We start from the raw sequence: 24,775 nt of genomic DNA, 5'->3' as shown, positions 1-24,775 counted from the left end.
CATAATTATGGTAAGGGTTTGCTTACTTCCTTTGCTGCCTCCTTTAATATAACTGGATAGATCCCATCCACCCCAGGTACCTTTCTTGTGTTTATCTTCAACAATTTCTCCTCCACTTTACTCTTAGTAATTACAAGATTATCTAGCTTACTGCCAGAGTTGAATACACCTCTGGCATTCCCCTCGCTGAATATCTCCTCATGTGTGAATGTCGATGCAAAATATTCATTTAGTTTTTTAGCTACCTGAGCAGGATCATCAACAGTTGAACCATCGATATCAAGTGGACCAATCTGATTCATCCCCTTCCTTCTAGAGTTTACATAAGTAAAGAACTCTTTGCTGTTTTTCTTTGCATCCCTTACCAAAGATTTCTCATAATCTGCCTTCGCCTGCCTAACCTCCTTTGTAACTTGGTTACAGATCAACTTATATCTATTATAGGCTTCTGTGTCACATGTTAATTTATATGTATCCAATGCATTTTTATTCTCTGCCATATGTCTCATTAGTTCATCTGACATCTATTTAGGCCTAAACCTTGATTGGATCGTAGTATCCAATCAAATTGATCAGACAAGACCTCTTTTTAACAAACCCCTTGCTGTCTTAACTATTACTGCAGTCTTGTCTAGATGATCCTGCAATGGTTCTTTAACCAGTGAGTCCATTATTTTCCCTGGAACAGATGCTAAACTAACAGGTGTATTGTTAATTGTGTCACCTTTTGAACCCTCTTTGTGAATTAAGGATAAATTTGCATACCCCCAGTCCATGGGGACCTCTGATGAGTCTAAGGAAGCTCTCATAATTATGGCTACTTCTTAAGTAAGACCTCAAATTTTCTACTCTTAATATCATTAGTGCCAACGTTCACAACAGTATCACCTTTTGTGTCCTTAAAAGATATCTGCCGCACAATGTCATTTACAGCCACTCCCCGACTTACGTAAGGGTTCAGTTCCGTGGAACGCTACTTAAGTCTGAATTTCCCTAAATTCTTGTGCACAACTTGCAGCTATGCGCACTGAATTTGATTGAAGCAAAAAAGAAATGTCCGAAGAACATGTAAATAGAATTATTTAGTACAAAATTTCAAAATTATAAAATTACAAAAAGAGAGAGGAGACAGGTATAATGTGAGCAAGTTTTACCTTTCGAGCATTGTTGCCAGAATTAACTCTCCAGCTGGTAAGCAAGCCGCTGCGGAAGTTAAGGGCTGTGGAGAATTTGAAGGATTTTTTTTCAACACATCACAAAATTTCTCTGCAGCTGCATTATCGACACTGGCACTTCACTGCATACTTTAATGTTTTGGAAATCAGCGCGATGCTTGAACCTATTAAACCACCCGTTGCTTGCCACGAACTTGGTTTATTAGTATTGATGCCATAACCAAGTGTATACCTAATACAGTTCGTGCATACCTACATGCTGATGATCTTGCCATCTCATGTCATTCTCAAAATATGCAACTAATTGAAAGACAACTACAAGGTACCATTAACAAAATAGTCTCTTGGGCCAAAAACAACGGATATCGACTTTCTAAACCAAAAACAACTGCTGTACACTTCTGTCGCAAACGTTCTTTACATCTTGATCCAGATCTTTGGTTAGATTCTCATCGTATTACTTTCCAGGCTAGTATTAGATTCCTTGGTGTAATACTTGATAAAAAATTAAACTTCCTGGATATATAACCCCAGGGACTCACATCCAGTGAATATGGGCTTGGCAGACCCAGGGTCCTGAGTTGGATAGCATCATTCTTCTCTTTCTTGGTGATTCCCTTCTACTTCTCTCTCTCTCTCTCTCTCTCTCTCTCTCTCTCGGGGTATGTCAGAATTCTTTTTTTTTTTTCTTTTTTTTTTTTTGCCTGGTGCAGCATAAGCTTCAGGCTTCCTTGCACCAAAAGGCTAATAATAATAATAATATAAAACATATTCGTACAAGTTGACTTAGAAAATTAAATCTTCTCAGAGTAATTTCTTCTATGTCATGGGGTGCAGATTGTTACGTGTTGCTACACCTATACCGCTTGCTGATCAGTTCCAGGTTAGACTATGGGTCTCCCCCATATGACTCGGCCAGACCAAGTGCACTACGAGTTGCACTGGGGGCTTTTCGTACTTCACCAATTTTAAGCCTCTATACCGAAACCTATGAACCGCCGCTACACCTTCGGCGACCAGTTATTCTACTAAATTATGCAGCCAAAATCAGCAGTCTCCCATATCATCCCATATGGCAATATCTCTTCGTGCCAAAATGGAGAGACCTTTATAAACGTAAACCACGGCTCAACAAACCATCTGGCTTCAGGTTCTAATCACAAACTGGGACCTGAATTTCACTAAACACTCTTCAGGATACTAATATGGAAACCCAGCCATGGCTGTTGTTGTTATTTGGTTTTTAGGAACATTAGCAACTAAGGCCATATTGCTCCGGAGAATTGCGGTGGTCATTCCCTGACGTTTCCGCATCCTCTGTATTTGGTGGTCACGGGCTCAAACCCCGTTCTAATCAAGAAGCGTGCCAGCCATGGCAAATGCCTCAGATACATATTGATAGACATTTTCAACAATGGGGAAGGAATTACCTTCCAGATATCAACATTAGGCAAATACACGTGACTCACTCTGCTAAGAAGTTTCTTTCAAAAGAAGTTTCTTTCTTTCAGAAGTTTCTTTCAAATATACACAGATGGATCCAAGACTGGTATAGTAAAGTTGGTACAGCTGTAGTACTACCAAATGCCACCATCTCCAGATGGTATAAGTGCTGCATCCCCATTAGAATGCAGCACTTATACCTCAGAGTTATATGGTATTCTACTAGCCCTAGAGAATATAAAAGAAGCCTCCTATGCTCAATCGATCATATATATTGACTCGTTAAGTGCTGTAAATGCTCTACAGTGTGTATCCTTCCCTAGTCATCCTCTGATACAAAATTTGGGAACTGTTATTAGAATTTCATGGACAGCTCGTAATATTTTATTGGATCCCTGGACATGTTGGAATCCCAGAAAACGAGTAAGCAGATTTATCTGCTAAAGTTGCTACAAATGTGAAGCCATCTAATTTCAGGACTCCTTATACTGATCATAAATCCATTAACAAACAGACATGTAAATAACAGTGGACATGCATGTGGAGAGATCAAAGAAATAAGAAACTACTTGAAATCAAGAGAGAACCCAAACAATGGCAATCCAATCTGGGAAGAAACCATACTAACTAGATTACGCATTGGTCATACATTCCTCACTCGTAGCTACCTACTAACAAATGATGACCCTCCACAATGCAGTAATTGCTTATGCTCATTAACAGTAAAACATATAATCATAGAATGCCCGCTATATCTAAAAGAATGGAAAACTGTTTTCTCCTCTCATTTTCATAAATGCAACGAGTTATCATTACAGTGTGTTCTAAGAGATCGCAAAGAGATGGATGATATTTTTCTCTGTCTAAAATTTATAAATAAATATCAACTTACCTAAACCATATCACTTGTAAGATAAAGGAAGAAGACATTAGACAGTAATTAGTGCATTATAGCCTAAGTTGCTGATGCACCAACAAATCTAACAACAACAACAACTACAAATTTGGCTTGCAGTTCACCGTACCTATCCTTAATATCTTCATAACTGCTGCTTTCTTTTGCTTGAATGGCCATTGGACTCAGGGGCACTAGCTTCTGAATCTGATTTTGCATCCATAATATTAATAGCTTTTCGTTTTTTGCTTCAATCATTTGTGTATTAAGAATTTGCAGATAAAGGAACCACTAGATGGCAGTGATCACAGTGTACTGATGTGGGATTTACTTAAAGATATAATTAGCATCAGGGGTAAAGGAAAGGGTTTTTGCTTCCATAAAGGTGACTACAGTGGTCTCAGACAGTTTTTAAATTCTGTACAGTGTGACCAACTGATGTGTTACCAACAGCAAATTCTAAGTGGGAAACATTCAAGGGAATAATCGTGGAAGCTACTAGGCATTTTCATACCGATTAAGAAATATTGTCAAAGGTTTAGGTCTAAATGGTTATCAAATGAACTAATGAGACTTGTGGCAGAGAAGAAAAATGCGTGGGATGCATATAAATTATCAAGTGACACAGAAACCTGTGGCAGGTATAAGCTAGTTGGTAATCAAGTCACAAAGGTTAAGCATGCGAAGGCAGATTACAAGAAATCTTTGGCAAAGAATGCTAAGAAAAACAGCAAGGATTTCTTTACTTATATAAACTCTAAAAGGAAGGGGATGAATCAGATTGCTCCCCTTGATATCAATGGTTTGACTTGTTGATGATCCTGCTCAGATAGCAAACAGACTGAATGAGTATTTTGCATCTACACTCACACATGATGAGTTATTAAGGAAGGAAAATGCCAGAAGTTTATCAAATTGTAACGGGGTGCTTAATGATTTTGTAATAGCTGAGAGCAAATTGGAGGAGAAATTGTTAAAGATAAGAAAGTTATATTAAAGGATGAAGCAAAGGAACTAAGCAAACCCTTAGCCATAATTATAAGAGAATCCTTGGACTCAGGGAAGTCCCCACAGACTGGAGATGGGCAAATGTATCCCCAATTCACAAAGAGGGATCGAAGGGTAACAGGAGTAATTCCAGACTAGTGTCGAAGTTTGCAGATGATACAAAGGTTGGCAGGGTTGTTAGTTAACTTCTGGGTTAAATAATGGAGTCAGTGGTTAAAGATGCATTGCAGGATCATCTAGACAAGACTGCAGCAATAATTCAGATACAGCACGGGTTTGTTAAGGGAAAGTCTTGTCTGACAAATTTGATTGGATACTATGATTTGGGTACAAAGGAACTAGATGCAAAAAATAATTTTGATATCATATACTTGGATTTCAGAAAAGCACACTGTTGCATGTGGAAGACTACTGTACAAATTGGAGTAGAATGGTATTAAGGGTAAGTTGCTACAATGGATAAAAGGGTGGTTGAGTGAGAGAAGACAGAGGGTGGTAACTAATGGATAAAAGGGTGGTTGAGTGATAGAAGACAGTGGTGGTAACCAATGGATGATACTCTTCATGGACTAATGTTGTTAGTGGAGTCTCACAGGGTTCAGTGTTGGGTCCACTGTTGTTTTGTATATTTATCAATGGTATTGATGAAGGTAATCAGGCTTAGTGTCAAAGTTTGCAGATGATACAAAGGTTGGCAGGGTTGTTAGTGACAGTAATGGCAGTGTGTTACTGCAATAGGATCTAAAAAATTTGGGCAGATGGGCTGTACCAACTACACTTAGGGTGGTAGAAAATGAAAGAGACTTGGGAGGAATTGTGCAGTCAGATATGAAGTTTTCTGAGCAATGCAGATAGGCTGTAAGGACAGGTCATGGGTTTTTTGTCAATGATAAACAGAAATTTTGCTAGCAATGGTCAGGCCATTCCTTAATAATCAGATCGACTGCCTACAGGTCTGGAGGCCTCATTTAAGGAAGGATGTAAATTTGCTTAGCATTAGCATTATTAGAGGCATACGATGCAAGAAAACAAGCTTATCCAACATAAGCTTGCTTTTTTGCATCGTATGCAGCATTAGCCAAAAAAAAAAAAAAAAAAACGCTCCCATTTTACCCCTCCATTTGTTCCAAGTGCCTGTCCAGCTCAGCCTTAAATTTATTTAGGCTCTTAGCTTCCACAACAAAAGATGGAAGCCTGTTCCACCAATCAACTACCAGCTGGCTAAATGCAAATTTTCACATATCTATTCTACAACTATCTTTCCTCATTTTGTAACTGTGCCCCCTCAGGTTCTTAGACTGAACAAGAGGAAGAATCCCATCGGCATTCAACTTGTTCAACCCATTCAAGGCCTTATACACTTCAATCAGATCACCTCGCAGGTGCCTACACGCCAGGTGCTGCAATTTGCAGAGCTTAACCTTTCTTGGTAAAAGCATCCCTTTTCCACTCACCAATCTTTTTGCCCTTCTTTGTACTCTTTGTAGCAACTCTACATCTTTCCTAAAATGAGGCCACCAGACCTGTACACGGTACTCTAGGTGTGGCCTGACCATTGCCTTGTATAATGGGATAATCACCTCCCTGTCCCTGCTAGCAAAAATTTGACTGCACAATTACCCCCAGGTCTTTTTCACTTTCCATTTCCCTGAGTGTGGTACCATAGAGTTGGTAGATTTCTCTTTGGTTATCATTACCCATATGTAGTACTTTGCATTTGTTAATGTTAAACTTCAGTTGCCACTTCTCAGCCCATTTTCCCAACTTATCTAGATCCAGTTGGAGTAGCATACTATCTTTACTGTCGTTAACAACCCTGCCAACCTTTGTATCATCTGCAAACTTGGACATTAAACCTGATATACCTTCATCAACATCATTGATAAATATACAAAACAACACCGAACCCTGGGGAAGTCCACTAACAACATTTGTCCATGAAGAGCAATGCCCATTGATTACCAAACTCTGTTGTCTCCCACTCATCCATCCCTTTATCAATTGTAGCAACTTCCCTTAATGCTATACCTCTCCAAATTCTACAGCAGTCTTCCATGTGCAACAGTATCAAAAGCTTTCCTGAAATCCAAGTATGATATCAAAATTATTTTTGGCAATCAGTTCCTTTGTGACCACATCATAGTATCCATTCAAATTGATCAGACAAGGCCTCCCTTTAACAAACCCATGCTGTGTCTCAACTATTCTGCAGTCTTGTCTTGATGATCATCCAGTGTTTCTTTAAAAAGTTAAAGTTAAACTAACATGTCTGTAGTTACTTGTGTCACCTTTGAACCCTCTTTGTGAATTGATACATTTGCACATGGGGATCTTCCATGAGTCCAAGGGTTTGCTTACTTCCTTTGCTGCTTTCTTTAATGTTACTGAATAGATCCTATCCACCGCAGGTGCCTTCCTTGTGTTTAATTTCAGCAATTTCTCCTCCACTCAATAACCGAGATCAACTCGGTTATTACAAAATCATTTAGCTCCCTGTTAGTGTTTGATAAACTTGTGGCACTCCCCTTATTGAATGACTCTTCATGTGCGAATGTAGATGCAAAATACTCATTCAGTTTTTTTCAGCTACCTGAGCATGATCATCAATAGTCAACCCATCTATATTAAATGATCCAATCTGCTTTATCCCTTCATTCTAGATTTTAGGTAAGTAAAGAACTCTTTGCCTTTTTTTTTTTTTTTTTTTTTTTGCCATCCTTTGCCAAAGATTTCTCGTAATCTGCCTTTGTCTGCCTAACCTCATTTCTGACTTGATTATAGACTAGTTTATACCTACCATAGGCTTCTGTGTCACCTGAAACTTCATATGTATCCCATACTGTCTTCTTCTCTGCTACGAGCCTCGTTATTTCATCTGACATCCATTTAGTCCTAAACCTTGAACAGTATTTCTTAGTTGGAATGAAATGCCTAGTAGCCTTCAAAATGAAGTCCCTGAAAGCTTTCCATTTAGAATTCAATGTTGGTAACATCATCAGTTGATTTCACTGTACAGAATTTAAAAACTGTCTGAGACCACTGCAGTCACCTTTACGAAAGGAAAAGCCCTTCCCTTTAGCCTTGATAGTAGTTACATCTTTAAGTAATTCCCACATCAGTACATTGTGATCATTGTCACCCAGTGGTTCCTTTATCTGCAAATTCATAATGCATGAAGAATCACTGCTGATAATCAGATCAAGAGTATTACTATTTCTGGTTGCCTCTCAAATATGTTGCTCTAGAAAACTCATCCAATAAATCCACAAAAGTCTTGCTAGAGTGCGAGTGACCAACCACACAAATTCCAGTCAATATCTGGAAAGTTAAAATCCCCCATTATAAGACTTTCTGATTTACTGGCCCACTCAATTTCTCTGCACAAATGCTCATTATACTCATCAGATTCATTAGGCCTATAACACACACCTATTCTCATTTTTCGTTTGCCAGTGCTTAATTTCACACCAAACAGACTCAACACTGCATTGTACAGTAACATCAACTGGATGTACTTCATTAGATTTTGTGTTTCTTAACTAACAGCATATCCCCTGCTCCCTTCCTGTCCTGTCTATCCTTTCTGTACACATTGTACTCCCCAAATTCCAGTTCTGCACTGCTTATGTCTGTGCGACACCATGTCTCTGATATCCCAACAATATCTACCTTTGATGTCTTGACTGGCACTTCAAGCTCATCAAATTTATTTACTATACACCTAGCTTTGGTGTACATGCACCTGTTCCTACTCTTAGTTACCCTCACTCAGTCCATGAGCATGGGCTGTGTTAGGGTAGCTAAGAGTAAGAACAGGTGTTGCCCTTCTTTGTACTTGAGCATGTACAAAGAAGGGCAGCAAGATTGGTAAGGGGAATGAAGAGATCCTCTTACCAAGAGAGAGAGAGAGAAAGAGAGAGACTTAAGTTCTGCAAATTGCAGCAGCTGGAGACTAGGCATCTGTGAGGTGATCTGATTGAGGTGTATAAGGCTGATTTCGCTGATTTCTGATGGGATTCTTCCGCTTGCTCAGATTATGAACCTAAGGGGGTATAAATTCAAATCAAGGAAAGTCAGTTGTAGAATAGATGTGTGGAAATTTGCATTTAGCCAGCGGGTGGTTAATTGCTAGAACAAACTTCCATCTGTTGTTATGGAAGTTGATAGCTTAAATAAATTCAACGAGGAAGTTGACAACTTTTAGTGGGAATGGTTGTGTGATTTTTTTTTTGGCTGATGCTACATGAGCTCATCTCCTTGCTTACTTGCATCACATGCCTCTATTACTATTTTCGATATAGCACTGTATGCTTTTTTTTTTATCACTGTTGATCTTAAATGCATTGATCCTTTAACATGTTTTTTTATACATGCACTATCCCTTAAAATAGTATTCACTGTTGAAACAGTGAGACCTAATTCCATGCAATACATGACTAACTTTGTCCTGCTTTGTACTTCTTAATTAATCATCTTCATTTCTACATCAATTTTGTTTTGTTTCCTAGCACTGCGAGCACATGTACTTTCCATTGGTCCATTTCCCTTTACTATTGTAATAAGTAAATAGGAATGAAGATGATTGTTGGTTTTTAAGTTATGGTACTCATTTCACCATAATACCATAATGTAAAAACCCACAGAATTCCAGTTATTGGTATAATCGCAAATTCAGTGTCGAGTTTTCTACCCATTTATAATAGATTGTGCTAACAGAAAAGCCAAATAAACCAGAAAGTGCAAATTTGTTTTGTTTTATGGTGGTGACTTCCAGAAATGTGCTTTAGAAAAATATGAGAAAGGTGTTCAAAATTGATTCTTCTAACAGAACATATGATAATGAAGGTGTAATGCAATATTCATTATAAAAATGACCTTTAAGCGAGATAAATAGCTTAGTTATACGAAATTTTTAGAAATCTTCAAGTACCGTGTTAATAGACTAGAAAAGAATAGCGAAAGCTTAAAAAGCGGTACTCACCTTGAAATTAATCTGCGATGGTTTACTTAGGTAGCGTGGTTAATGTTTACGTTGAATTGTTAAAATGAAAAATTAAAAAGGGAGGGAAGTAAGTAAAAGTTGACTGAGTTAAATGGGCGCAAGGAAACAGAAGTGTACACATCCAATCCTTGGTTGTCATCGAAATAAAAGAAAGAAGAATAATTAAAAACTATGTAAGTGAATCCGTGAAGCCAATAGTCTTTACGAGGACTTTCGTTAGTTAAAGAACGTCTTCAGTTGGCAATGTGTGGGGAGAGAACGCGTATGGTATTTTAAGAATAAAAAATTATACTCTCGTGATGCCTTTTTTGACATGTGGGAACTTTAATCTCGAGAGGTTCCAAATTGGGGAAAGATTGAAAGGGAGTTTAGAATTTGGAGGTTAGAGTGGTGCTTGTACCATTCAATAACTAGAGCTTCATATTGAAGTATTCTGTAGCTGGATTTTAGTTTAATGATGGAAATGGCAGAATCGATGAGCGGGTTGTGGTTGTGAGTCTGGGCATGAGTTGTAAGTTCTGTGACAGATTGGTTAGACGTGAGACTATGGAAATGGTAGTATGCACGGGTGTTGGATGTTTTTGATGAGCCAAATTTGGTAGTGGTACTTCCGATATAACATGTGTTGCAGTTTGGTTGACAATTAATGAGGTATATAATATTATTAAGGTCGTTTGTAGAAAATTTGTATGTGTCTTTATAGGTGCTGAAGAAGGATCCTAATTTGTTGTAGGTGGAAAAAACAAGGGAGATATCAGTGTTGTTAAATAGGCGTTGGAACTGTCCTGCTAGTTCATTGTGGTAAGGGAGGACTATGCGGATGTTAGTTTTATTTTTGTCTTTGGTTGGGATGTTAGATTTAATTTTATTTTTAGCGTTAAGGATTGTATTTAAAATGAGTTGGTGGGGGTAACCTCTGGATATAAATTTGTCGGTAATATACTGTATTTCATTGTGAAGGTCTATTATGATCATCCGTGAAGAAATCAGGAAGAGATATAATAAAAAATATAGCCTTTTAAATAGCATACACCAACTCAGATTTTACCTTAAAAAAGAAATGACCCCTCATGACTGGATCGAGTTCACCAACAAAAACAATATACGTATTAATGCTACCAACCAAGAAATAAAACAAAGACATAATAAAAAATGGAATTCCCTCACGACTCGTTCCCCCGCAAAAATCACCACCGTTAACCTCTCTTCCAGATCTTTTACACCCGCTGAACTTTCTGGCCTGGAATATGGCTTTAATTTTGCTATCAAAAATCAACATTACCCTATAAAAGACTGCATTGTTGAACTCCAGTCCAAACTCGAACATCATCCCGATAAATGGCGTCTAATGCACCAAACAAATAGTATTATTAATACCAAACTATCTTCCTGCTCTAATATAAAAAAACAAGCTTATGGATTTACACAAACTCAGTAAAACTTCCAACGTTATTATTCAAAAAGCCGATAAAGGTGACACGATTGTTATAATAGATAAAGACACCTACACCGGAAAATTAGAATCCATCTTAGCAGACCCAAACACATATATAAATGTAAATAACCATAACATCGTAAGACTCAAAAATAAACTCGACATAATTCTCAGGAAACTCAGGCAAAATAAGGAAATCAACCTTTCCACACTACAGCAAATTGGAATCCGCAATAACATCCTCCCCCACATGTTTGGGATTATCAAGTTACACAAAGCAGACCACCCTTTAAGACCAATTGTATCATATAGCAATTCAGCTTTCGCTAATTTATCATCCTTCCTGGTCAAAATTATAACCCCCCCCCCCTTACTAAATTTTCCACATTCAAGATCAATAACACCAATCAAGCTTTTCAAAAAATTAATAACATCACAATATCCGATACAAACATCCTAGCTTCCTATGACGTTACTTCTCTTTACACAAATGTCCATATTCCATTTACTTTACAAGCCTTACGCAAGTTAGAAACAGACGATACCTTAACAAAACGTACCTCCCTTTCTATAGACCATATCCTTGAACTCGCCACCCTTCTATTAGAAGCAAGATTTTTTAGATTCAACGAAAAAATCTTCCAACAAATATAGGGCTTACCAATGGGACTGGGGATTTCAGCCCCATTGTCCGAAATCTACCTAGCCGCCATTGAAAGCCAAATTCTACACCCCTTTCCCCCTGAACTAAAATTATACATGCGCTATGCCGACGACATTCTTGTAGTAGGCAACAGATCCATTATTAATAACCTCTTCGTAAAACTTAACTCTGTACATGATAGACTTAAATTCACCCTTGAAATTGGACAGAACAATCAGATAAAATTCCTTAATCTCACTATCTATATAACAGGCACAAAATTAAATACGAAAATTTTCATTAAAAATACAAACACCGGTAAATACTTACATTTTGCTTCTCATCACCCTCTAAACACTAAAAAGGCAGTTTTATATAACCAAATTCATAATGCACTAAAGTACAGTTCCTCACCCACCGACCTTCACAATGAAATACAGTATATTACCGACAAATTTATATCCAGAGGTTACCCCCACCAACTCATTTTAAATCCAATCCTTAACGCTAAAAATAAAATTAAATCTAACCTAAATCTAAAATTAAATCATCCCAACCAAAGACAAAAATAAAACTAACATCCGCATAGTCCTCCCTTACCACAATGAACTAGCAGGACAGTTCCAACGCCTATTTAACAACACTGATATCTCCCTTGTTTTTTCCACCTACAACAAATTAGGATCCTTCTTCAGCACCTATAAAGACACATACAAATTTTCTACAAACGACCTTAATAATATTATATACCTCATTAATTGTCAACCAAACTGCAACACATGTTATATCGGAAGTACGACTACCAAATTTGGCTCATCAAAAACATCCAACACCCGTGCATACTACCATTTCCATAGTCTCACGTCTAACCAATCTGTCACAGAACTTACAACTCATGCCCAGACTCACAACCACAACCCGCTCATCGATTCTGCCATTTCCATCATTAAACTAAAATCCAGCTACAGAATACTTCTAGAATACTAGTTATAATACTACAGAATACTAGTTATTGAATGGTACAAGCACCACTCTAACCTCCAAATTCTAAACTCCCCTTCAATCTTTCCCCAATTTGGAACCTCTCGAGATTAAAGTTCCCACATGTCAAAAAAGGCATCACGAGAGTATAATTTTTTATTCTTAAAATACCATACGTGTTCTCTCCCCGCACATTGCCAACTGAAGACGTTCTTTAACTAACGAAAGTCCTCGTAAAGACTATTGGCTTCACCGGATTCACTTACATAGTTTTTAATTATTCTTCTTTCTTTTATTTCGATGACAACCAAGGATTGGATGTGTACACTTCTGTTTCCTTGCGCCCATTTAACTCAGTCAACTTTTACTTACTTCCCTCCCTTTTAATTTTTCATTTTAACAATTCAACGTAAACATTAACCACGCTACCTAAGTAAACCATCGCAGATTAATTTCAAGGTGAGTACCGCTTTTTAAGCTTTCGCTATTCTTTTCTAGCTTAGTTATATAGTGAAATTTTCAACTTCCCAGGTCTTGGAAAGAATTACCAAAAAAAAAAAAAAAAAAACACATTGTGCTATAGGGTTCACATTACGATATTTTCACAATACCTCCATTTATTCCTACGAGATACAAAATACGTTTCCACGATTTTTAAGTTTGCACCAGCCGGAAAAACTTACATAAATTCAAATTTCCGTAAGTTGAGTCTTACGTAAGGCTGCGGGTGTGCCTGTATTTTTCCCATGGTAGACATGCCGTGGTCGTATTCCACTTATCCTTCTTGCTCAATATATTTCCTCTTTCTCTGACATTACAGTCACCGACAACTGTCTTCTCTGGGACCAAAGCATTCTGTCTTATCTATTGCCACTGTGTTGCCTCATGCACAAGTCTGATCTCTGGTATTGAATTGGGCAAGCTGAGAGCTTGATGGGCTCCATTTTAATTCCTTGAAAGGCATCCATCCTATTCTTTAAGCTCTCATATACCCATAAGTACTCACAGTTGGCACATAATTTCTTCATCTTCGCTCTATCATGTCCTGTTCCAGAAATGTCTGCAAAAAATGTCGCACAAGTTACACATACGTTAGGTCTTTAATTTTAAGAGTATCATCCCCTTTGGTATTCCCTGAGCCATAGCACTCTCACTACTTCGTGCCCATTGCCTTCCTGCTCTAGTGTGGTGCACGATTTCCATTTAAATACAGTTTAATTAATTAAGAATACTACACTAAGCTAATAGATTTACAGAATTCCCAGAATTTTAAATTAGTTATGTCTTTACTAAATGTAAAATTTCTCAGCTTAACTAGTACATTTCTACTAGTTCAGTGCTACAATATTTTCAACAAATCACTAATACAAAAGCCCTTCAAATAATATGGTTTAACTTACAAAATGTCTAGCTAAATTTAAAAATAAGCTAACAGGACTTTTAAACTATTTGTTAAACACAATTTAATATGTTAATTAATCAAATAGATGTTAAAAATTTCCAAACTACTTATCCTTTCCCAGTACAGTCAGTTCTCGTATAGCACGATAGTTATATTCCTAGAAACCCTCGTGCAATGCAAAATCGTGCAATATAAACAAACAGGCCCTTTGGGAAAAATAGGGTTAGGTGCTGACCACCCAAGATTTGAACACACATTTGTAACCAAAACATTACCAAACACAATAAATTATCGTAATAAAATACGTTAAATATTTTATTGCGACTATTACATAATAAAATATTGCTAATGCTTTTGCTTCTATTGTAAGCAAACTTGTTTTTTGTTTGATTTTCTATCGAAACAGATGACAGCCATTCCATCTCTTCCACTTCTTTGTGTCTTGATCTAATGGATTTTAATTACACTTTTGAGTTGTTCCTGCTATGAAAGTTGTTTTTATGCATCTTTCTAATTCTCGGCGTTGCCTCATTTAGGCTTGTAGCACGTGTAATATCACATGGTCTTTCATTTTGCTCAAAGCGTTTCATAATTTCATATTTTTTCTCTATCGATGGAGGCAGACTGGCCTTACCAGGGAAACTCCGGTGGGCCGGAGGCCGGTGTGATTTTGGCCATAAACCATAGTATGAGACCACTACAAATTTTCCCAAGTAAGAATTTTTGACCCAGTCCGCCTCTGTTTATCGATATTGCTTTTCTTTTTCTCTCTGAATGGAATGCCTTTCAACATCTGACAAATCTTGACATCACTACAGTCAGGAGCCCATTAGCGATGCAGTCATGTATGTCACAGAAACGATTACTCATGCAGCTGAAATTGCAATCCCAAAAACATCCAGCCATTTCTCAAATCATGGTGGAATTCAGAATGTGCGGCGCGGCAGCAAAAAAAGCACAAAACAAAGCCTGGGGGATATTCTGCCGATATCCCATGACTGAAAATTTAATATCATTTCAACATGCATGTGCGTTATGTCCGACGTCAGAGCCAAAGGAAATCTTGGATCCGTTTTACATCATCCATAACTCGGGCTAGAACTGCAAAAACCTCTGCAATGACATCATTTTTCCTCCAGAGTATCGGAGGAAAAATGATGTCATTGTATCATGGGTGGTACAATGACATCATTGTACCACCCAGAGTTTCGGGCCCTGAAAGAGAAATATGAGAATTGCCCATTAAACTTCTCTTCAAAAGAGCTTGAACCAGATAACAAGCCCTTTACACAGGAAGAGTTAAATGCAGCACTCTTTCTCATGGGTGCAAGTGTTGTCGGGCTAGATGATATCCACTACAAAATGGTAAAACACCCCTCATCATGATTACGAAATGGTAAAACACCTCGTCATGATCTAAGGATCACCTTTTAATTTATTTAATATAATTTTTCTTAATAAACAATTTCCAGATTCCTGGTGAAAGACAATCATTCTTGCCTTTCCAAAATCAGAAAAGGATCCTGGAAATCCAAGTAACTACTGTCCTATTGCCCTGACAAGCTGTTTGTGCAAGGTTCTCAAAAGAATGGTTAATTTTCGCCTTGTATGGTATTTAGAAACAAATGGTCTGCTTTCCAGGACACAGTTCAGCTTCCGAAAAAATAGATCCACTTTCTATCATTTAATCCGACTTGAAACTTGCATTCGTGATGCTTTTATTAAATCCGAGCATCTGGTAGCAGTTTTCTTTATCAAAAACCTCTATAATTTTAGTCTTAGGTTTAACCTACCTCTTTTTATTAAAAACTTTCTCTTGAATCACCAATTTCAAGTCCGTTTAGGATCCACAGTCTCAAGTATTTTGTCAGGAGGAGGGAGTCCCACAAGTATCCGTTCTAAGTGTCACACTTTTCACAATCAAAATAAACTCTATTACAGAACAATTCCACCCATGATACAATGTCTTCTACATTGACGATTTTGCTTTATTTTGTCATTCATGCAATATGAGGGTCATTGAAATGCAACTGCAAAAAATCATTGATCATCTAACATCTTGGTCATTGGCTAATAGGTTTAGATGTTCATCACAGAAGACCGTTTGTGTGCACTTCTGTTGCAAACTTAATCTTCATCCTGAATAGAATTACGGCTTGGGCAAAACAACATGCCAGTTGTAGCAGAAGTCAAATTCCTTGGACTTATTTTCGACAAGAAGCTGTCATTTCTACAAGTTCTTCAGCTTAGGACAAGATGTGCTATAAGGGGCTTAACATCCTTCGTGCCCTTTTGTCAACTTCATTTGGCGTAGATTGTTCTACCCTTCTTTGTCTCTACCTAGTCCAAACTCGATAACTTGGTTAAAAGACATTCTGATTTACTGGCCTATTCTATTTCTCCGTATAGTGTTTTAGGCCTATAACACACTTACTCTCATTATTTTGCTTTCCTAGTTCTTTGTCACATCGGACTGACTCAACATTGCACTGGCCACTCATGTCCCCTGGATGCGACACTGCCTTAGGTTTTGTGTGTTTATTTACTAACAGAACAACCCCTCCTCCCTACTATCCTGTCTGTTCTTTCTGTACAATTGGATGATACACTGTGTTTTTAAGAACATACCAACGCTTTATCTGATAAAATCAGAAATTTTACTGCTTCTGTCTCCAGAATATCACTAGTGGAAAGGGGGCTCACGAGAAAACATTGCTTTACTATAAAGCCATATTTCTTACCATTGCCTCCTGTGCATCAGAAATCTGACATCGTGTTGTGGTTTAAACCATGATTAAATCTAAACTTTTTCCTTGCCGAACTCCATGCTTCTAGTTATCCTTAGAGTTCCTCATACCGTTTCAAATAATGCACTACAAGTACTAGTGGCACTATTCCCCTGCACCTTTATGTTGCTTATTGAGGAACTATACACAGATTGAAAAAAGCACTTAAAACTGACCTTTTTGGTATAATTAGTGATCCTTCAAATGACTTGAAGCATGAAAAAACTAGATTATGGGAACAATATAATAATGTTTGGCAAAATCGTTAGACTCAAAGTGAATTTGGGAAAATAACAAGACAATACATTCAACAAGCTAACTTTGCAGCAACCAACCCAGCCAAGGTTGTTTCATCAATATTTGCCTTGTTTCTTTTGTCAGGACATGTCTCCTTGAGAGCAAAACTTAAGCAATGTGGTTTGACCCGACGCCTTCTGCACTTGCGGTGAAGAGGAGTCTTGGATGCATGTTTTATTACAATGCCCATTATACGTTCAGCACTGAGTTGAACTATTAAGTGATATTCCTGACCTCTCCCAGGACAACGTTAAAATTCTACTGTCTAATCCCAATAACTGTGTGGCACTTCAAAACTTCTCAACTGCTGTTTTCTCCATGAGGACTCAACTTATGTAACAGAACTCTTTATATTTTCCCATGGTTTTACCATGACATGGATAAGAATTATATCCTTCTCTGTCCTGTGACTTATCTTTATACATTTTGTATGTAAATAGTTTTTAACTTTACTTTTACTAGTTTGACTCTAGGTTGGAGTCAAAAAACCACTAGTGGTTTTTTTTTTTTTTGCAGGTTTCCTGCCCCAAACCTGTTTTTAGGCAGATTCCAGGTCCAGGATTTTGCTGGCATCCACAAGTACAACACTACCTCCTGTGAATGCAGGATTTCATTTATTGAGCACAGACAGTAGAAAAAGCCTATGGCTAAGATAGTGTGGTATTCAGGACTGGGCAACCTGCATATGGGCTCAATGTATCTGCTGGTTTTGCACTACTTCATGTGGCTAAAGTTAACCAATTTCATTATGGTGGCATTGTTACATTACATCTCATTTGTGAATATGAGATGACAACTCATTGTGAAAAGAACAATAAAAGACTGGAAAGAGGTCCAGCTCCACATGCTGATGGTGGGCACTGGATAGCAGTTGTCCAGGTGATAGCTGCTCCCTGGTGGCAAAGAGGCCTGACAGTCACAACACATACTACAGAACATTCATTAACCCTGGATATACATTCATTAACCACACATAAGTCTAGTTTTACAGTTTCTGTATTTCATCACTGTAACACTAAGTGGAGATGGACATTAGTCAGGGAACCACCATAGACAAGGTACACATACGTGCATACATGTCCTTTCTGTATTTCTTATATCTGCTTTGGTCTGAGGCATGATATTGGTTCAAATTCAGTATAATTAAAAATACTTTCTAAATGCAGCATCTTCTAATACTGATTACTCTGCTACAAAGCTTCATAGAAACCTCCAAGTATCTTTTATATCAATTCTAAAACAATGTCAGAAAAATTAAAATGTCCTTATCAATACAACACAATGCTGGCAGAAGTTGGCTATGGTTTTTTTAAGCATTTACAAGTGTCAGGTAATGAACAACTACACCAAATTAATTAGACAATTACAAATAAATACCATGCTACTAATTTTAAATCAAAAGTTCAAAGAAAAATAATTTCAAATAAATAAATGAACAATTTCTACTTAGTGGCTCCCAAAATAACATCTAGTCAGTAGCTTTGTCAGCAGATTTTCTTGTTTACAAATATTTGAGTTCCAGTTTTTGAAAGTCAAAAGTTGGCTGCTCTGGTTTCACCAATAATTTGGTCAGGTGTCTCACTGTGAGACTCTCATATTGAGACGCTAATTGCAAATATATAGAATATATTTGTAATAGTAAAATAAGTCATGCATTAAAGAAAAGCACATGCTATATCGCAGTAATTTAGTTCTCCACTTATTTCTAACTCTCTTCAGTGTGAAAAATGGGTAAAACCTCAGACTGTGGGAAAAGTTACAGATATATAAGTTAGTTCAAGTGCAAAGGCATCATGTCTATACACAGTAAGTTAACCAATTTTATTATGGTGGAATTGTTACATTACATCTCATTTGTGAATATGAGATGACAATCATTGTGAAAAGAATTAGCAACTTGTTGTGAAGGAATTCACAGTATCAGATGTAACAATGCCATTATAATAACTTTGGTTAATTTACTTTTTAGATTCATGTCTTTTTGAGACGTGATGCATTTCTACTAACTTATATGTCATTTTGATCAATTTAAAGTTTTAAAATGTGGAAATATCCCTTCCATAACAGTAAATAATATTATTATTTTATTTATTTATTTTTTTTAAATTTTTTGTATAACTTTGCAGGGATAATTATACACTCCAGATAAATCCTGTTTCTGGTGTTTGCAATGAAGACCATTTGTCCTACTTTAAATTCATAGGGCGAATTGCAGGAATGGCCGTGTATCATGGTAAACTCCTGGATGGTAAGCAATATTAATACAGCATTATTAGTATTAGCAATATAATGTGAATATAGCTAATATGGCACCGGCCAAAAAAAAAAAAAAATGCTGACTTCATTTCTCTTTTCTTGTGATAATTTGTTCAAGCCTTCTTTGAATTTAAACGACTTAGGTCCTGACAGCCAGAAATTTGCTGATATGAGTAATCTCAAATGATTTAATTTAGTGGTATTCTTATATCTTGAATATTTTATTTTGTTCTGTTGCATTGGAGCACACACACACGTGTGTGTGCTCCAATGTATACATATATATATATATATATGTATATATGTGTGTAAATTGGAAATTTTTATGACACGTTTTTGTCACATCTTTCCAATATTGGCAATCAAAAACAAAAAGCTGTTGCTGATTATTATTTGAATGTGTTTGTGTATATATATATAGTAGTAGTAGTAGTGGCATGTGATGCAAGAAAGCATGTGTATGAGCTTATGCAGCATCAGCCAAAAAAAAAAAAAATCACACCATTCCCTCCAAATGCCTGTCCAGTTCCTCCTTAAATTTATTCAACCTATCAACTTCCACAACGACAGATGGAAGTTTGTTCCAGCAATTAACCACCCGCTGGCTAAAGGCAAATTTCCGCACATCTATTCTACATCTGTCTTTTCTTAATTTGAATTTATGTCCCCTTAGGTTCGTAATCTGAACAAGTGGAAGGATCCCATCAGAATTCAGTGTGTTCAACCCATTCAAGGTCTTATACACCTCAATCAGATCACCGCACAGGTGCCTAGTCTCCAGCCACTGCAAATTTCAGAACTTAAGCCTCTCTTGGTAAGAGGATCCCTTCATTCCCCTCACCAATCTTGTTGCCCTTCTCTGTACACGGTCAAGTAAATCTACATCCTTCCTAAAATGAGGCCTCCAGACCTGTACGCAGTACTCAAGTCGTGGCCTGACCATTGCCTTATACAGAGGGACAATCACCTCCTTTTCCCTTCTAGGAAAATTCCTGTATATCATTGACAAAACCCCATGACCTGCCCTGGCAGCTTGTCTGCATTGCTCAGAAAACTTCATATCTGCCTGCACAATTACTCCCAGGTCTTTTTCATTTTCTACCACCTTGAGTGTAGTACCACACAGTTGGTACGTTTCTCTGAAGTTACTTCTACCCATATGAAGTACTTTGCATTTGTCAAATGCAAAGTACTTCAGTTGCCACTTCTTAGCCCATCTGCCCAAATTATCTAGATTCTGTTGCAGTAACACACTGCCATTACTGTCATTAACAACCCTGCCAACCTTTGTATCATCTGCAAACTTCGACATTAAGCCTGATATACCTTCATCAATATCATTGATAAATATACAAAACAACAGTGGACCCAACACCGAATCCCATGGGACTCCACTAATAACATTAGTCCACGAAGAGCAGCACCCATTGATTACCACCCTCTGTCTTCTCTCACCTAACCATCCTTTTATCTATTGTAGCAACTTACCCTTAATGAAGTTTTATGAGAATAAGAGGAAAATATACCCAATAAAATGACAGAATTATATTAAGTTAAAAAAAAAAAAAAAGAAAAGATCAATTTTAGAACTTATCATGAAAACAAAAAAATAGCCTTGCATAACAATACTATAATAACTCTGATGTGCAAATAATAAGAAAAGCTTTGCCAAAAATATAAAAGAATACTATTAGAAATAATGTAATGCCAAATTATAAGAATACTAAGCTAACATAGCCATAATTTTTATAATATGCATGCTAGAACAGACTTTAAAACAAATGAAGCCAAATAATAGCATACATATACAGGGTGTCTGGGCTAGAGGTATCCAAAAATACACACATATATCTCAGCATCTATAAGGTGTATTAAAATAATTTTTTTGTTATTATACAGAGTAACTCGCCAAGTTTTTATGAAGGTTAGTAAAGTTCAATGTGGGCAACTTTTGTAGCTTGACAGATGTCAAAATAATACTCCAGGTCTTGCAAAGTGTTTTCCAGCATTTGAGGCATTATTAGAGAAACTGCTTCAATGATACGCCATTTCAAATCGTCCAAATCCCGAACTTTTCTCTGGTACACACAATGCAGTCTTTAATAAAGCCCCATGCAAAAGTCCAATGGAGTCATATCCAGAGATCTAGGCGGCCAGGCAGTTGGGCCTCCTCTTCTCATCCATCGTCCAGGAAAATTGTTGTTCAAAAACGTGTTACCATATTTTTGAACAACTCAATGGAAGTGTGGTGGAGCACCATCTTTCTGAAACCTGGGGGACTCTATGGAACAGCAAAGATCTGCAGCATATCAAGGTAAGTGCGTCCCTTCACTGTGGGCTCTATGAAAAAAAAAATGGACCAATGAGGCCATATTTGTTCACTCCTAACCAGACATTGACTTTTGGTGTGTCCTTTCATTTCCAATCACTTGGTGAGGATTCTCTGTACCCCAAATGCAGGAATTTGGGGTACAGAGAATCCTCACCAGGTAGATTGTGTCTGTTAACTTTCCTGCAAATGTGAAAGGTTGATTCATCACTGAATAACAACAGATCAAGATAATTGGGATTGTCATCGACATGACTGATCATCTCAGCAGCAAAATCAGCTCTTAAGCGGGGATCATCAGGCTTAAGGTGTTGAAGTTGGTACATACGCAGACGGAGACTTTTGTGAACAATGTTGTGAACTGTTGAATGAGGAATCTGTAGTTCATTACTAGTCAATCTAATTGACTTATGTGGGCTCCTAGAGAATGACTCACGCACCCAATACACAGTCTTATCGGTCACATGCTTTTTCGGGTGTTTCCCAGTTTGTGAAACCAAACTTCCCATCTCTTTTAGAGTCTTATCCCCTGAAGAAAAGATTTGGATGTGGGAGGATCCACATTCAATTCCCTTCATGCACGCCACCGAACAGGCACAACAGACTGAAATTCAGCTAACCAAAGCACGCACTGCACCTTCCACTGTGGCGTCCACATCTCAACTGAGGCAGTAGCCGTTCTTATGCCATTCTTGTGCGTTATGTGACTGCTGGTGATGTGCCTTGGCCATGTGACAAATCAAATCTTGGAGAGATTTCCTATTGACTGCACTTTCGTATGAGAAAATATGAGTGGTTCTCATGGATTATTTTTGGATACTTTTAGCTGAGACACCCTGCATATCTATATATACATAGTATATTCAAAACGTTTCTGGAATTGTGAACTTTTTGAACATATTACTGAATGGGCTTCACTCATGACAGCTCATTGATTGTGGAACGTCGCAGTACGAACAGCATGCTAACTTTCTGTTCTTCTTTAAACTTGGGAAAAGTGCTACAGAGACACTGCAAGCATTACAGAAAGGTTAGGGAGATAAAGCTTTGAAGAAAACAGCAGTTTGAGTGGTTTAATCAGTTTAAAAACAGACAGAAAAGCTGAAGTTGATGCTATTCAGCATCACAAAATACCCAAAATATCATGAAAGTGAAGGAACCCATGAAAAACGATAGGCAAATGACTATTTTGAATTATTCATGAAGTTGAACAGTTTGTAGGCTTAGAGTACACAATCCTGACACATGATTTAGGCATGCATTGCACATGTGCAAAGTTTGTGCACAGTGCACCCAGTCACACAGTGATGGCACTTTGATAGTTCTTGGCTGCAAAAAAAAAAAATCTGTTATTTGGCAGCTCCCCCCCCCACCGACCTTGCACTGTCTGACTTCTCACTGGCGCCCTCGATGTGGGCTTCTGTACTTGTGAGGGGACCTCCCAGTAATGCTGCTGGTCCTCCAGATTAGCATCACTCAGAGCCAACGCCCATTCCTTGGTTGCAGGGTTACATCATTGGAAGCTGGCGTGTGCAGCCATGTGCAATGACCCATGGAAACTTGGAAAGGGGGATCATGGTAGTTGAGGAGCACAGCCATAATGCATCATTTTGGCTCTTGCTTCCTGCTTCAACAAGGCGGCAGGACCGCCCCGACTGGGATCAATCGGGTATTTTTCCTGCTAGGATCAATTGTATTCCAATAAGTCTTCCTCCCTTTGGTCCTGGGACAGGATCAAGGTTTATTGGAAATGTCGGTATGGTGCTCGTAAGCAAACGTTGCATCCCATTCGTGTACACAGTACCTGCTAGTTCACGTCAATGACCCCCTCATACTGCTCCTTTTTGGGTGAGGTACTTAGGGAATCAGAAATTTTTATTTTATTCATATGGGTAATTTAAATCCTATTTCTTCTGGGGCCCCAAAAAAGAACCCTACCTAACCGATCGGAAGATGCCGATAATTCCAATTCTAAAAGACCCAGAACTGATGATAGACCACCATCAGTGGCACCGCTTTTCCTCATTCTCTATTCCAACGGAGAGCAGACACATGGGAAAATGTCACCCTTCTTCATCCAGAAAGGATTTGAAGGATTGACAGGATCTCCAAAATCTGTCAAAAGGCTGCATTCTGGAGACATTTTAGTTGAGGCTGCAAGCCAAAAACATGCACAATTTCTGAAAGCTACATCATTGTTACCCCACATAAAATCCCGAATTCTTCACACAATGTGATATCAGAGTGGGACCTTCTTCTTCATGTCCCAGAAGAAGAGATCTGCTCTGAATTCAGAGACCAGGGAGTGAAGGTAGTCCAAAGAATATTGATGTGGAACAATGGGAATCTCATCCCTACTCGAGTTCTCATCCTGATGTGCAACACCCCACAGCCTCCAAGTTCTGTAAAGATAGGCTATTTAAACTGCCCAGTAAGGATTTAAATTCCAAACCCACTAAGGTGTTTTAAATGCCAAAAGTATGGCCACTCTCAAACAGTTTGTTGTGGCTCCCCTGTCTTTGCTTGCTGTGCTACTAAAGACCACGAGAGCAAGGAATATTTAGCTTCTAAGCCAAGTTGTACTAACTGCGAAGTCGAACACTCTGCATACTCTTGAGCATGCTGGCTGTGGAAGGATGAAAAAGAAATTCAAAAACTAAAAACAGAGCTGAACATCTATCAGTGGGCCAGAAAATGCATCCAGCCAGTAAATAGCGCCAAGCCCTCATAATCTCAGAAGGCTTCTGAGAAAAGTATCATTGGCACTCAGACTGATATGACTATTCCACTGAGAGTCATTAACCCCCATTGCACGCTATTCGTTAAACTTCCAAAGCACCACCCAAAAATCACAGTAAGCTGCCACTCCTATATCCGTACCTCCTGCTGATAAATACAGGACTGAGAAAACGAAACCCACAGACCTTTGGAAGCCACCGGACAGACCCAACAAATCTAAATAATGGGTACGGTTAAATGTCTAGAATGGAATTACTGTGGATTGTGTCGAAATAGCATTAGCAGAGGTATGGGATGCAAGAAAGCAAGCTTACATAGCATGAGCCAAAAAAAAGCCCTCACATTCACCCCTCCGTTTGTTCCGAATGCCTGTCCAGCTCAGCC

The 24,775-nt window shown here is 38.0% G+C and overlaps 1 protein-coding gene across 3 annotated transcripts in view; it reads left to right on the top strand.

Annotated features, from left to right (window-relative positions):
- The window catches only part of Nedd4 (E3 ubiquitin-protein ligase Nedd4), an 811,340-nt gene that overhangs the window by 520,177 nt on the left and 266,388 nt on the right, over positions 1-24,775 (top strand). For all 3 annotated transcript variants that reach the window (XM_090378867.1, XM_090378869.1, XM_090378870.1), the window contains one exon: positions 19,194-19,315. In XM_090378867.1, coding sequence (XP_090234993.1) covers positions 19,194-19,315 — 122 coding nt within the window. The remainder of the gene's footprint in view (positions 1-19,193; positions 19,316-24,775) is intronic.

Source organism: Mastigoproctus giganteus, chromosome 8 (assembly GCF_048544385.1).
Source record: "Mastigoproctus giganteus isolate SK-2022 chromosome 8, ASM4854438v1, whole genome shotgun sequence".
Lineage (NCBI taxonomy): Eukaryota > Metazoa > Arthropoda > Arachnida > Uropygi > Thelyphonidae > Mastigoproctus > Mastigoproctus giganteus.
The sequence above is the reverse complement of the archived record's forward strand: the minus strand, read 5'-3'. Positions and strand labels throughout refer to the sequence as shown.